The sequence below is a fragment of the Pagrus pagrus genome, assembly GCF_965226575.1.
Source record: "Pagrus pagrus genome assembly, chromosome: 8".
In the NCBI taxonomy this organism is placed as follows: domain Eukaryota; kingdom Metazoa; phylum Chordata; class Actinopteri; order Spariformes; family Sparidae; genus Pagrus; species Pagrus pagrus.
In genome coordinates, this window is record NC_140192.1 from 20,513,171 (window position 1) to 20,524,781 (window position 11,611).

The 11,611-nt window shown below is 39.0% G+C and overlaps 1 protein-coding gene across 1 annotated transcript; it reads left to right on the forward strand.

The window, feature by feature from the left end:
- Positions 1 to 3,162: 3,162 nt before the first annotated feature.
- On the forward strand, positions 3,163 to 11,395 carry ap3m2 (adaptor related protein complex 3 subunit mu 2). Its single transcript, XM_084358853.1, has 9 exons — positions 3,163 to 3,262; positions 4,782 to 5,066; positions 5,166 to 5,337; positions 5,834 to 5,971; positions 6,192 to 6,277; positions 6,800 to 6,933; positions 7,162 to 7,369; positions 7,559 to 7,703; positions 8,977 to 11,395. The coding sequence occupies exons 2-9, from the start codon at positions 4,794 to 4,796 to the stop codon at positions 9,075 to 9,077; spliced, it is 1,257 nt and encodes a 418-aa protein (XP_084214979.1). The 5' UTR covers positions 3,163 to 3,262; positions 4,782 to 4,793; the 3' UTR covers positions 9,078 to 11,395.
- Positions 11,396 to 11,611: the final 216 nt, after the last annotated feature.

Genomic DNA, 11,611 nt, shown 5'->3' on the forward strand with positions numbered 1-11,611 from the left:
TAAGTTTAATCTCGTGCAAAATAACCAACAATGTTCCAACCCTGACATAAATGGTGTTTTCATGTCGGAACAATCTCTCATGGCTGACTGAGAAAATTAATTTGTGGGTCTTATCTTCCACCTTCTTGTTGAGAGTAGAAAATGAGGTGTGCTTTCAAATAAATAGGCTTTTAACTAGGGACAAGGATAACAGAAGCTGAAGAAATAAGGATGGTAAAGGAACGATGAATGGTCGGTACTGTACTGAACAGTACCATGTGGAAAGAAAGTAGGAATATATTAAGCTTCGGGTGTCATTTATTCTAAAAGGTTGCAAATAGATCAGTGAAAGACCATCAGTTCAGTTTCAGTAAGATTCACACCACTAGTAATTAGTTGATTAATTTCAGCCCACAGTAAATGAACAATGACGTCATTACTTCAGTCACTTATGGAGTTGCTTTGACCACTTGTAGCCACTAGATGTCCCTGTAGAGCAGTCATGAGTGTGTCATGTCAAAAATCATGGATGTAAAGTCCTCTGCTCAGCCCAGGTAAGATTCTGACTGTTTGGATTTTGTTGAGTTTAGAATCGCACGGTCTCACTTTCAATGAACATGTCACATTTGTCAAATACATTGCTAAATGTTTTCTTCTTAAATATTCCCTTTAAGATATATTATGGAAACAAAACACATCATGTTGATCATTCTGTCAGTCTCTGACCCACAGGAACTTTGGTTAATAATATGCTCAGTCCAGCTGAATAACAGAGATCTCTAAACTGTATTCACCTGGTGTCTGCCCACACTTATTCAATGATTAAAGGAACTGTTCATCCCAAAAAAGAAAATTCTATCATGCCGATGCAAAGTCAGGTGATGATTTGTAGTTCACAAAACATTTCTGGAACTTCACAGCAAAACAGCGTAGCAGCATTCTCCTAAACAACTGATGTAGAGGCGGACTTGTTTTAAAACGTAAAAAAAACAACCATAAAAAAATAAATAAAACTCTATAACAGCTTCTCTGGTGTAATCCAAGTCTAAGGAAGCCCCGAGATCCCAAATTGATTTGAAATGACAGTATTTACTGTTATTTACTCTTTATTTCATCATAGCTACCAAGCTAAAATCACCCCGTCTAAAGTGGGTGCATGATAATATGTTTTTAAATCAATTTGGGATCTTGGGAGTTCTGAAGACTTGAATTACACCAGACAAGCTGTGTGGAGCCATTTTATGTTTCTTTGAGAATGTGTTTTATGTTATTAGACTAGTCACCATCTCCTTCAGTTGTTTAGGAGAATACTGCAACACTGTGTCGCTGTGAAGCTCCAGAAGCTTTGTGGACTTTCAGTCAGCATGGCGGTGAGTAGATAATGAAGAATTTTCATTTTTGGGTGACCTTTTCCTTTAATATCAGTTCACTACATTACATTAAATCCATAATGCCAATGTAATCATTGTGTAACATTGTAACACCTGTCTGATGGACTGATAGGTTTGCTGGTTCTTGGTGAAAGCAGTGTCCCACAGAGCAGGTCACACCAGAGGAGGAAGCAGCTATGATTATTTGCTTCCCCAATCCTCATCACACTGGCTCCACACACACCTGTGTTACTGGAAAAAAAAACTAGTTCTTGATCATAACAGATTGAAGACTAAAACTGATCCCTCACATCTCAGTTTAATGTTCTGTCTGATGTCTCTGCTCTTCTGTTGCACTAACATTTGCCATAAGGATTAAAGTGGTTGACACCGAGGTTAACGTATTTCTTATAACCTCATTGTTTGCTTATGTGTTGAAACTTTATCTTAAGGGCGTGAACTGCATTTGGAAAGAAGGTGGAGTTGAACTCTGTGATATGTTATTCATTGTGCGGTCAGTTTTCATTTCTATATTTATTCTGTTCATGAAACAACAAAACAAATATAGCTCTACTGGTTAATGCTCTTTTGCTGCTTTTGAATCATATCAGCTGAGACGTGGTCAAAGGTCATGGCACTTGTAGCTGCCAAGTAGTTAACATGCAATATAAGTTAGGCTATAGACTGTGGTGAAAGGGATGTTAGAGTGTTATGAATTTTCAAATTCAGTATATTGTGCATCAGACAATGTGAAGAAAAGTGTGGTTTGTATGGCATGTTTCAAATAGTGTAACTCATTTCAACAGGGACAGCTTTTAAAAGTTGAATAAAACACAACCCTAACCCTTTGTGACATCTACATACTGTGCCTTTATTTGTTGTCAGAATAACATGCAGCAATATCCACACAAAAAAGACTCTTTATATGTTACTTATTTTATATAAATAAGTGTGGCTGCAGCGTGAGCATCCCATGGTATTCTATGCAATCTTCATTAGGCATAGACTGACTATAGGGCCGATATTCAGCATTTTCCAATTATCGTTATCTGTGCTTTTTTGTGTGTGTGTGTCAGATTGCTAACAACATAAACAAATTTTAAAATGTGCTACTTTGGCTCTGATGCAACATCCTCTCACACAATGTCCCGCCTACAATGATATCTGATTGGTAACATGTCACAATTAACAGCTTTTAAGCGGTAAATTTAACTCTTTTTTAATTCCTCATTGGTTGTTCACTATCACTGTGTTTATTTTGACACAAAGATTTCCATTTTTACTGCAAATCAATATCGGTCCCAAATATAGTTTTTCAGTCTCCTTGTTTTCTAATAATCGGTATCATAATCAGCCCTGAAGAGGTCATATCGCTTGACCCCTAGTCTTCATATTGCTAATTACCAATAACCTGTTTAAATAAATATTTCTAAAATAAAATTTGCTGTTAAATAACCAAAAAAGAAGTTTAATTAATTGCATGTTGCAGACTAACTTGGAAAGCACTGACTTCAAGCATTTCTCAGTGAAGTTTCATTCATCCATGTCCCTGCATCTGTTTGTTTGAATGGAGAATAACTCACAAGATGAAATCTGATACTGGAAACAAAATGTCAGACCAGCCACGTCCTGAGGCCAATCAGCGGCCAGTTTTACTGGTGTTTACCGTAGCCCTCCCTCCACGGGCCAATCACAGACGAGTCACGAGCCACTAGCTTCCGTATTGGTGACCTATGACTTTGTCAAGTGGGCGGGACTTTAGAGTGTCGCTGGATTCTGATTGGTTCTCTGTGCTCCTCCATTGCTTCTCACATCAGGATCCACTCCACCTAACGGGAAGCGACGACGGTTGCTTAATCTTTCAGTGGGAAAACGGGTGAAAGGCGAGACGAAAACGTCAAAAATTGCCTTCGGTAAGTCAGTTGCAGTTCATGAATGTCTCGAGTGGCTACTGATAATTTTCCAGTCGGAACAGAATCGTTATTTTGCTGTATTTCCATCTCTTGTACCGGGTGACGGGGCTTTTCCTCTGTCATGAGACTGAGGCAGGAGGTGGGACTGATGTAGCATCTTGTCTGGAAACTGAGGCCTTCATTTGCTCCGTGTCGACATAGAAAGCTAGTTTCTTAGTTAAATGCGTCATTGACAGTAATAATTATGTGTAACCCAGCTGCAGCTGGTTCAGGTGCTTGTTCTGTCCGGTCCGAACTCGATATCGTTGTCGCATATTTAATGAATATCCCGGTGTCATATTTCTCAGGCACCATAAGTTGACGCCAACCAGAAAAGACTTAACTTAATGGTAAAGTATGAAGTGAAACCTGGATACCCACTGACCAGTCTGTATGGAGACAGCGGTACGCCAGACCCCCTTTAAAATTAAATCAGTCAATAAATAAATAAAATAAAATTAGATGTGTCACTTTTAAAATTGACCCACATACACTTTATTTTCAAGAGTTCACAGGAGCCATTCATTCACGTGTTGCTGTGAAAAAGTTTGCACAACCCGTGATTTTACTAATCAATAATGTAGAAGTGTGATTTATAATTTGAATGAATGCTGATATCACGTCTGGGTTTCAAAGTAAACATAAAAATGCATAACAAATAATAGTAAACAAATGTATGTACTTTGTATCCATATGACAAATATCCATATATTGAGCATACCTACCCATTCACTGCTACAGAAGTTAGCACACTGTATGAGCAGCGAGACCAGAGCTTCAAACTTCCTTTTTTCCAGCAAGAATGTGTCACGTGAGAGGAGGAAGGGCTACCTTTTCAATAGCAGGCACTGACTTCCTGTTTATTATCGAGTTATTTTATGTCCTAAGACTTGAACAAATACAGACTGAGCTTCCCACTGAGCAAAACCTATCCAAAAGACGTTTATTCAACGTCTTTGCCGACGTTGAAAAGACGTCCACTGGAGAGCCAGAATGACAATTTGGACGTCTTTTCAACATTCACTATTGATGTCTACATTACATCCATACAGGGTTCGTCTAAAGAAGTTCTTGTGGTTCAAAATTAATGCAAAGGCTGCAGGGATGATTTGAACCCCGAGCCTCAACCTCAGTAGTCTACACGAGGCATGCACTTTACCAGGAGAGCTGTTCATCAGCTTTATTACATACCATGGTTTGGTCATCCAACCTTGGAATATTAGCCTACTTGATGAAGGTGACTGAATTTGAAAAGATGTATAAAATTACATGGCAAGTCTTTTCAATGTCGGCAAAGACGTTCTCCTTGAAATACTAAATAACTGCATTCAAATCATTTGCCAATATGTAAAATACTTGCATCAACTAATATATAACTGAAATGTTACTTCTATATAGTGCTATTATCATTTAATTACATTTTGCAAAAAAAAAAAAATTTCATTGAAATGCTTTTCTCTTTTTATCATGCGCATCTCAGCCTCCAGCCAACATGATCCACAGCCTGTTCCTAGTTAACGCCTCAGGGGACATTTTCCTGGAGAAGCACTGGAAGAGCGTGGTCAGCCGCTCTGTGTGTGACTACTTCTTTGAGGCACAGGAGCGCGCCACTGAGCCTGAGAACGTCCCGCCCGTGATCCCCACGCCGCATCACTACCTTATCAGTGTGCTCAGGCATCGCATCTACTTTGTCGCAGTCATCCAGAGTGAGGTGCCTCCGCTGTTTGTCATCGAGTTTCTGCACAGAGTCGTCGACACATTCCAGGTTCTGGCTCCTTTACATTTTTCTATCTGATTTTAGTTTACTTTAAATTACTACTATCTAACTTTAAATACTCATAACCTGCCTGTGTTTTTTGTTCAGGATTATTTTGGAGTGTGTACAGAAGCTGCTATTAAGGACAATGTGGTAGTGGTCTATGAGCTACTGGAGGAGATGCTGGACAACGGCTTTCCTCTGGCCACAGAGTCCAACATTCTCAAAGAGCTCATTAAGCCTCCAACCATCCTCCGCACAATGGTCAACACCATCACAGGTACAGTCAGTGTACATGTTAACCACAGTACCTGTAAAATTCAAACTGAAATGAATTCTGACTCTTATAGAGGTTAACTAAATGTTTAGAATATTATGTCAAGTCATTATAGTGTTGGTGTGTGCATGACATGCTGGCTAAATTAGTCCAGGCAGGTGTTCCCATTAACACTTAACTCACTGTCAGATGAACAGTTTTTAAATTAAGTCATACATATATTTAAATGAAGAAAAGTCACATGGAATGCTATGTAATATGCTAGATTTGTGATTTAGAGGTTAATCTGAATGTTTCAGAGGCAACACATCCTTTCAAATCAAGCAATTTAACATTCATGTTTTGCTCATAGACAGAAAGCTGAGATCCCTTTCAGATAAAATGAAAATGTGAGGTCACGAATGTACCTTATAATACTGGATAGAATCAGTATCAGCCGCTTGTGTTTACTGTGTAAATGTGCCTGTTGTTTTACATTTGGTTAATGTCTGTATAACAGGCAGCACCAATGTTGGTGAGCAGCTCCCGACAGGCCAGCTGTCAGTGGTTCCCTGGCGACGCACCGGAGTCAAATATACCAACAATGAAGCCTATTTTGACGTGGTGGAGGAGATCGATGCCATCATCGATAAATCAGGTATAGCTCTCAACAGACTGCTGGTCAAACACTTTACTGCACCATCAAGTCATTATTTAGCCTCTTTGTTAGTTATGTAAGTTACTGTTGTCAAGAAAATGGTCAGATAAAAACAAATGTATGGACAACTGTTTCTGCTCTCAAAATTGATTTTGTTGTTCATCTATATTCTTTTTGTTTTCTCTGCTTTCTCACATCAACCCCCGACCCTCCTGCTCAGGCTCCACTATCACAGCAGAAATTCAGGGAGTCATTGACGCCTGTGTAAAACTAACAGGCATGCCCGACCTCACTCTCTCATTTATGGTGAGTTTCCTCATGTGCTATCTCTTTTTATGTACCCAGTGTTTCCACACTATAATACTCACATAAAACATTTGTTAATATGTAAAGAACTGCAAGTAAAATCTAAAAAGTATTATGTATATATCACTTAGATGGTACCTGTAAGTTCTCACAGATGTGTCAGCTCCACCAGACTCGAGAGGTAAAATCAGCAAAAGCAATGGAACGATCTTATGATAAGATGAGATTTACCTTTATTGATCCCCCATAGGAGACATTCAGTTTGGGTTTGCAGCAAAAGAGAACAAACAGTGCGCAAACAATACAAAAAGTAGCAGTGCGAGGTAGAAATTGACTAAGACAAAAATAAAATAAAATAAAAATATGCTCAGTAGATAGATAAATAAAGTAGAATGGAATAGAAATACTATATACACTAGATAGATCTGTGTTCATATACCTGTGCAATATTCACAGTATAACTATGCACATGTTAATTTAATCATTCTCAAATCATCCTGACCCTCTGCCTCTGTCTCCCAGAATCCTCGGCTGCTGGATGATGTCAGCTTCCACCCGTGTGTTCGGTTCAAGCGCTGGGAAGCTGAGCGGATCCTCTCCTTCATCCCCCCTGATGGAAACTTCCGGTTGCTCTCCTACCACGTCAGCTCTCAGAAGTCAGTGATTTTTCATTCAGGGTCACTTCATGTCACTCACAAAGACCCTAACCCTAACCCTAACCCAACACCCTTCAGTATATTATCCATGTCTTCTTTATCCAGTATATGCCAATATACTGTGCTGTGCGATAATATTAGAGTACTACAACAGATTCAAAAAACATTTCTGTGAATGTTCGCTCGTATGACACTGACTTCTTGTGTTTTGGCCTGCTTTATCTTCAGCCTGGTGGCGATCCCAGTGTACGTCAAACACAACATCACATTCAGGGAGGGAAGCTCCCAGGGACGTTTTGACCTGACCCTGGGACCCAAACAGACTATGGGAAAGGCTGTGGAGTCGGTTCTAGTCAGCAGCCAGCTGCCACGAGGCGTCCTCAATGCCAACCTCAACCCCTCCCAGGGAACATACACCTTTGACCCAGTCACAAAGGTACTTACGCATTGTAGTGTGTGTAAGTGTTCACACACTTTATAGAAAAAAAAGGGAAGTTTACTTGCATATAGGAATGAAAAATTATGGCTAGAGGTATGTATTGTTACATGGAAGCGGCAGGTCTAAAAAAAAACTCAAGTAATCTTAATTTATCATTGTCATCTTAATGTTTTGTGTCTTGGCCAGATGTTGTCATGGGATGTTGGTAAGATCAACCCACAGAAGCTTCCCAGCCTGAAAGGCACCATGAGCCTGCAGGCCGGCGCCTCCAAACCTGACGAGAACCCCAGCATCAACATCCAGTTCAAGATCCAACAGATGGCCATCTCAGGTACACACACACACACACACACACACACACACTCTCTTACTACATCACCACTTATATCCAGTCGTGGAGGAAGTTGAATTACTTCATCATAAGTAAAAGTACTAATACAACACTGAAGAAATACTCTGTTAAGTAACAGTATCTAAGTATAATCAGGAAAATGTACTTTAAGTCTTTAAAGTAGAAGTACTCAATATAGGAAAATAGCCCCAGTGAAGGTTAAATACTACTATTATTCATGCATTAATATAACAGAAGGATTTAGCTGTTGTATTTGGTAACACAAATGATTTTTTTCTTTTATGTGCTGATTATTTTCCATTTATCAACTGATTGTTTGGTTTGTAAAAATATTGAAAATTGTGAGAAATGCAATCATATTTACCCAAAGTGACACCTTCACAATGCTTCTTTTTGTCCAACCAAATTTTTCAGCTGAAACTACAATACATCAGTTTTCATAAGATCTCCATATGTTTTGTATGTAAACATCTGATTTGTAAAGTGAATAGTAACTAAAGCTGTCCAGTGTAGTGGAGTAAAAAATATATTTTTTTCCTCTGAGATGTAGAAGTAAAGTACAGTTCTTGAGTAAATGCACTTAGTTGCATTCCACTACTGCTGAAATCAAACAGTCACGGTTGTGTCCTTCCAAGAATTCCTTCATTTTTTGCAAGGATAGTTTTTCATTGATGATTATCTCAAAATCTTTAACGCAACCACACCGCCTCAGTGAGTCAGATTGATTTTACTATTACCTAATGAATATCATTTCAACTTTATATTTCAAAAGTCATGAGGTATTTGACCTCAACCCCCACACATAAGAGAAGCTTTCATCACACAGCCTGCTCAGCTGATAACCACCTGACTGACCCATTCTGTGAGCACAGTCACAGAGCACCAGTAGCCACTAGATGGTGCAAAATGCAATAAATACACCTCCTCACATGACATATTTACATATATCATTATATGATTTGCTTAAATGAAAATCTTTAGCCATAGGTTGCTGTGGTTTTCTTAGCAGGGATATTTCCTTGCCAGTATAGCATTTTAAAGGGGAAGATCAGATGCAGTGGACATAAAGTGAAGTGGTGTAGTCGCCTAATGCCTACATCTCTGTAGTTGTTGTACACTATTCTTAGACACCCACCATCCACTTTTTGTTTTGGCATTGGTGCCAGTGTTTGTTCTCATCGAATAGTAAAAGTTCGGTGCACATCAGACTGTATGCGTGTATTGATAAATTATTATTTTTGTCCCTCAATAGGACTGAAGGTGAATCGACTGGACATGTATGGTGAGAAGTATAAACCTTTCAAAGGCATCAAATACATGACGAAGGCTGGCAAGTTCCAGGTGCGGACATAAAGACTACCACTCTGTGACTACTGGACCAAACCACCATGAGACTGAGGGGCGATCTGACGGGGGAAGGGAAGACTGTTAATTCCCTGTGTATATGCATTTCAGGATTTACCTACAAACATCGGAGGCTCCTTGTAGCAGTTAAGAATGGACCATTGCACATTAAAACCTCTGAAGTAATCACATCAAAGCTTTGATGAGAGTATGAACCAAGTGATATAAAACATTCTCCATCCAAGCTGAACCTGACTGATCCCAGTATACATTTCTCCTGATAGATACTGTTCACAGCATATTTCACTGATAATTTTTGGGGATGCACCGATTGTGAAATTCAGGGTCGATAACAATTTGGCTGATAGCCAATTCCAATACAGATGATTTTTTGTCATTTATTTATTTTGTTGTTATGTATTAAGCCTTTTGTGCTGGGAGCCCAACCAAATCTTCGTTATAAACAAATAACTGTTTTAGATTTATTAGATTTTACAAAGTTAGGAAAGAAACTTTAATGTAGTTGCAAGCAAACGCCTGCACACTGTCTAACTTCCAAAAATACATTTATTTGCAATGTTTCAATACTAGATCTTCATCAGATAAACTGTGCAGGAGTTTGCTTGCAAATTTTGGTTTACTCGTGTCTCCTACACAGCTGACTCACGAAATAGAGCGAGATATCCCATTTTTGTTTGAAAAGTAACTGCTTCAAAAGCATTTACATTGCTATAGTCTATATAAAGTTGTTGTATAGAACTTACATAGCCTAACGAACTGATGGCAGGGACGTCATGAGCCAGTAGCTCATGAACGTGCCAGTGCAAAACTGATGTGACACATCAGATAAACATCTGCCACTGCCACCAGTGAATGTTGTCTTATTTGCCAATAGGTCAATTGTAGGTCACTAAGGCGAATATCAGCTGATTGAATGTCCAGCCAATATCTCGGTGTATCCCTAAAAATTTCAATCCTGAGGACAAACCAAACCCAAGCAGCTACATGAGACGTTTTGCCAGTTTGTGTCAATTCAGGCTCCATCAAGTTTAGACATACATTTCAAACTCTACAAGCACACCAGCCACAATCTGGTTCTGTTCGGTTTCATCTGTAGGCATCAGGTTTGAGAGTGAGCTGTCTTCCACACAGTATGTCATTGTCTATGGCATGTTTGTCTGGATTGTGTGCTGGTGACTGTTTTCCACACTCCAAACAAGAGATATTGGATTTTGTACCGATACTATATTAAAATGAGGCTCCCCAATAATAAATTGTGATAAAATGAGCTGTAAAGCATGATAGAAACCCACTGTTTTCAAATGTCAAGGGGCCTCTGCAAGATAAAACAATAGCATAGTCTTACAGTGCAGTAGGACCAACCTGAGTCAAGAAACAAAACATGTTTCCACAATATGTGCTCCTAAATGTTTCAGAACATGGTCCTACATTACTTTTCTCTAATCCTTAAGAAGAACGAGTCCTCATTGCAACCTACCAATGAAAATTAATCTCACTGTATTTCTTATCCTCCTTCTTCTCCTGTCCAGTTTTTCTGGTTCCTTTCCCTGCACCTTCTTCTGTTTGCTTTTCTGTTTGTGCTCTTCTTCTCCTCGTCCCAATGATTTGTAATTTTGTCTGCAGCACTGGAGTCAGCACGCTGACATATGAGAATGTGACACTCGAGCCGTCCTCAATCATGCACTTTCACATCTGCTGGTACTAACATTTCCTGAGATAGATGAGGAGTTACTGAAGCTGTTTAGGCTATTTATTACCATGAAGGTTTCTGGGAACATTTATTTTCACCTGTTTTATTCAACTTGTATTATTATTTATTAAACAAAACAAAGGGTCCATTTGCTAAGATAATGTCTTGCATACAATTTCCCCATTTCTGTATACTGTAGTTCAGTTCTCAAAAGCTTTAACTCTAAAGAAGCTCATTATTTAACTATATTATGACCGAGCTGCATCGGCTGATTCCTCATCAGTTTTTGTTCTCAATGTATAGAAACACGTGGCCAAGAAAAATATATGAAAAAATTGATCCGTTTTGTTGCAATTTGGTGCTAAGTACTGTGATCCAAATTATCCAATAAGATTTCTTCACACCATCACAGCCCTTACAATCAGAGAAACTGTATAATGTGCTTCTAAAGATCTGTTTACCAACTCAAGATAAAAAGGTTATAATCAATGCTGTGTTAATGGCCAGGTACCTCAGAAGAAATGTTGAAGGTTTGCATTTTGTGTGTGTTTGTTAAACAGCCTCCAATGGAGTGTTATAATGGTGTAAAAATAAAGATTTGATGTGTTGTAACCAAGTGATATTACCAATTACTCAATGTGTTTTATACTGTTAAAGGTCCAGTGTGTAGGATTTAGTGGCATCTGGTGGTGAGATCGCAGATTGATACCAGCAAAGTAACCCTTGTCTCACCCTCCCCTATGGTGGCCGCATAAAATTTGAAAAGCACGAAATGCTCTATCTCGAGCCAGTGTTTGGTTTGTCCACTTTGGGCTACTGTAGAAACATGGCA

Coding starts and splice junctions, on each gene's coding strand:
- ap3m2 (XM_084358853.1), top strand. CDS start 4,794: ATGATCCACAGCCTGTTCCTAGTTAACGCCTCAGGGGACATTTTCCTG. Junction 6,278..6,799: donor ACCTCACTCTCTCATTTATG/GTGAGTTTCCTC, acceptor TCTGTCTCCCAG/AATCCTCGGCTGCTGGATGA. Junction 7,370..7,558: donor CCTTTGACCCAGTCACAAAG/GTACTTACGCAT, acceptor TGTCTTGGCCAG/ATGTTGTCATGGGATGTTGG.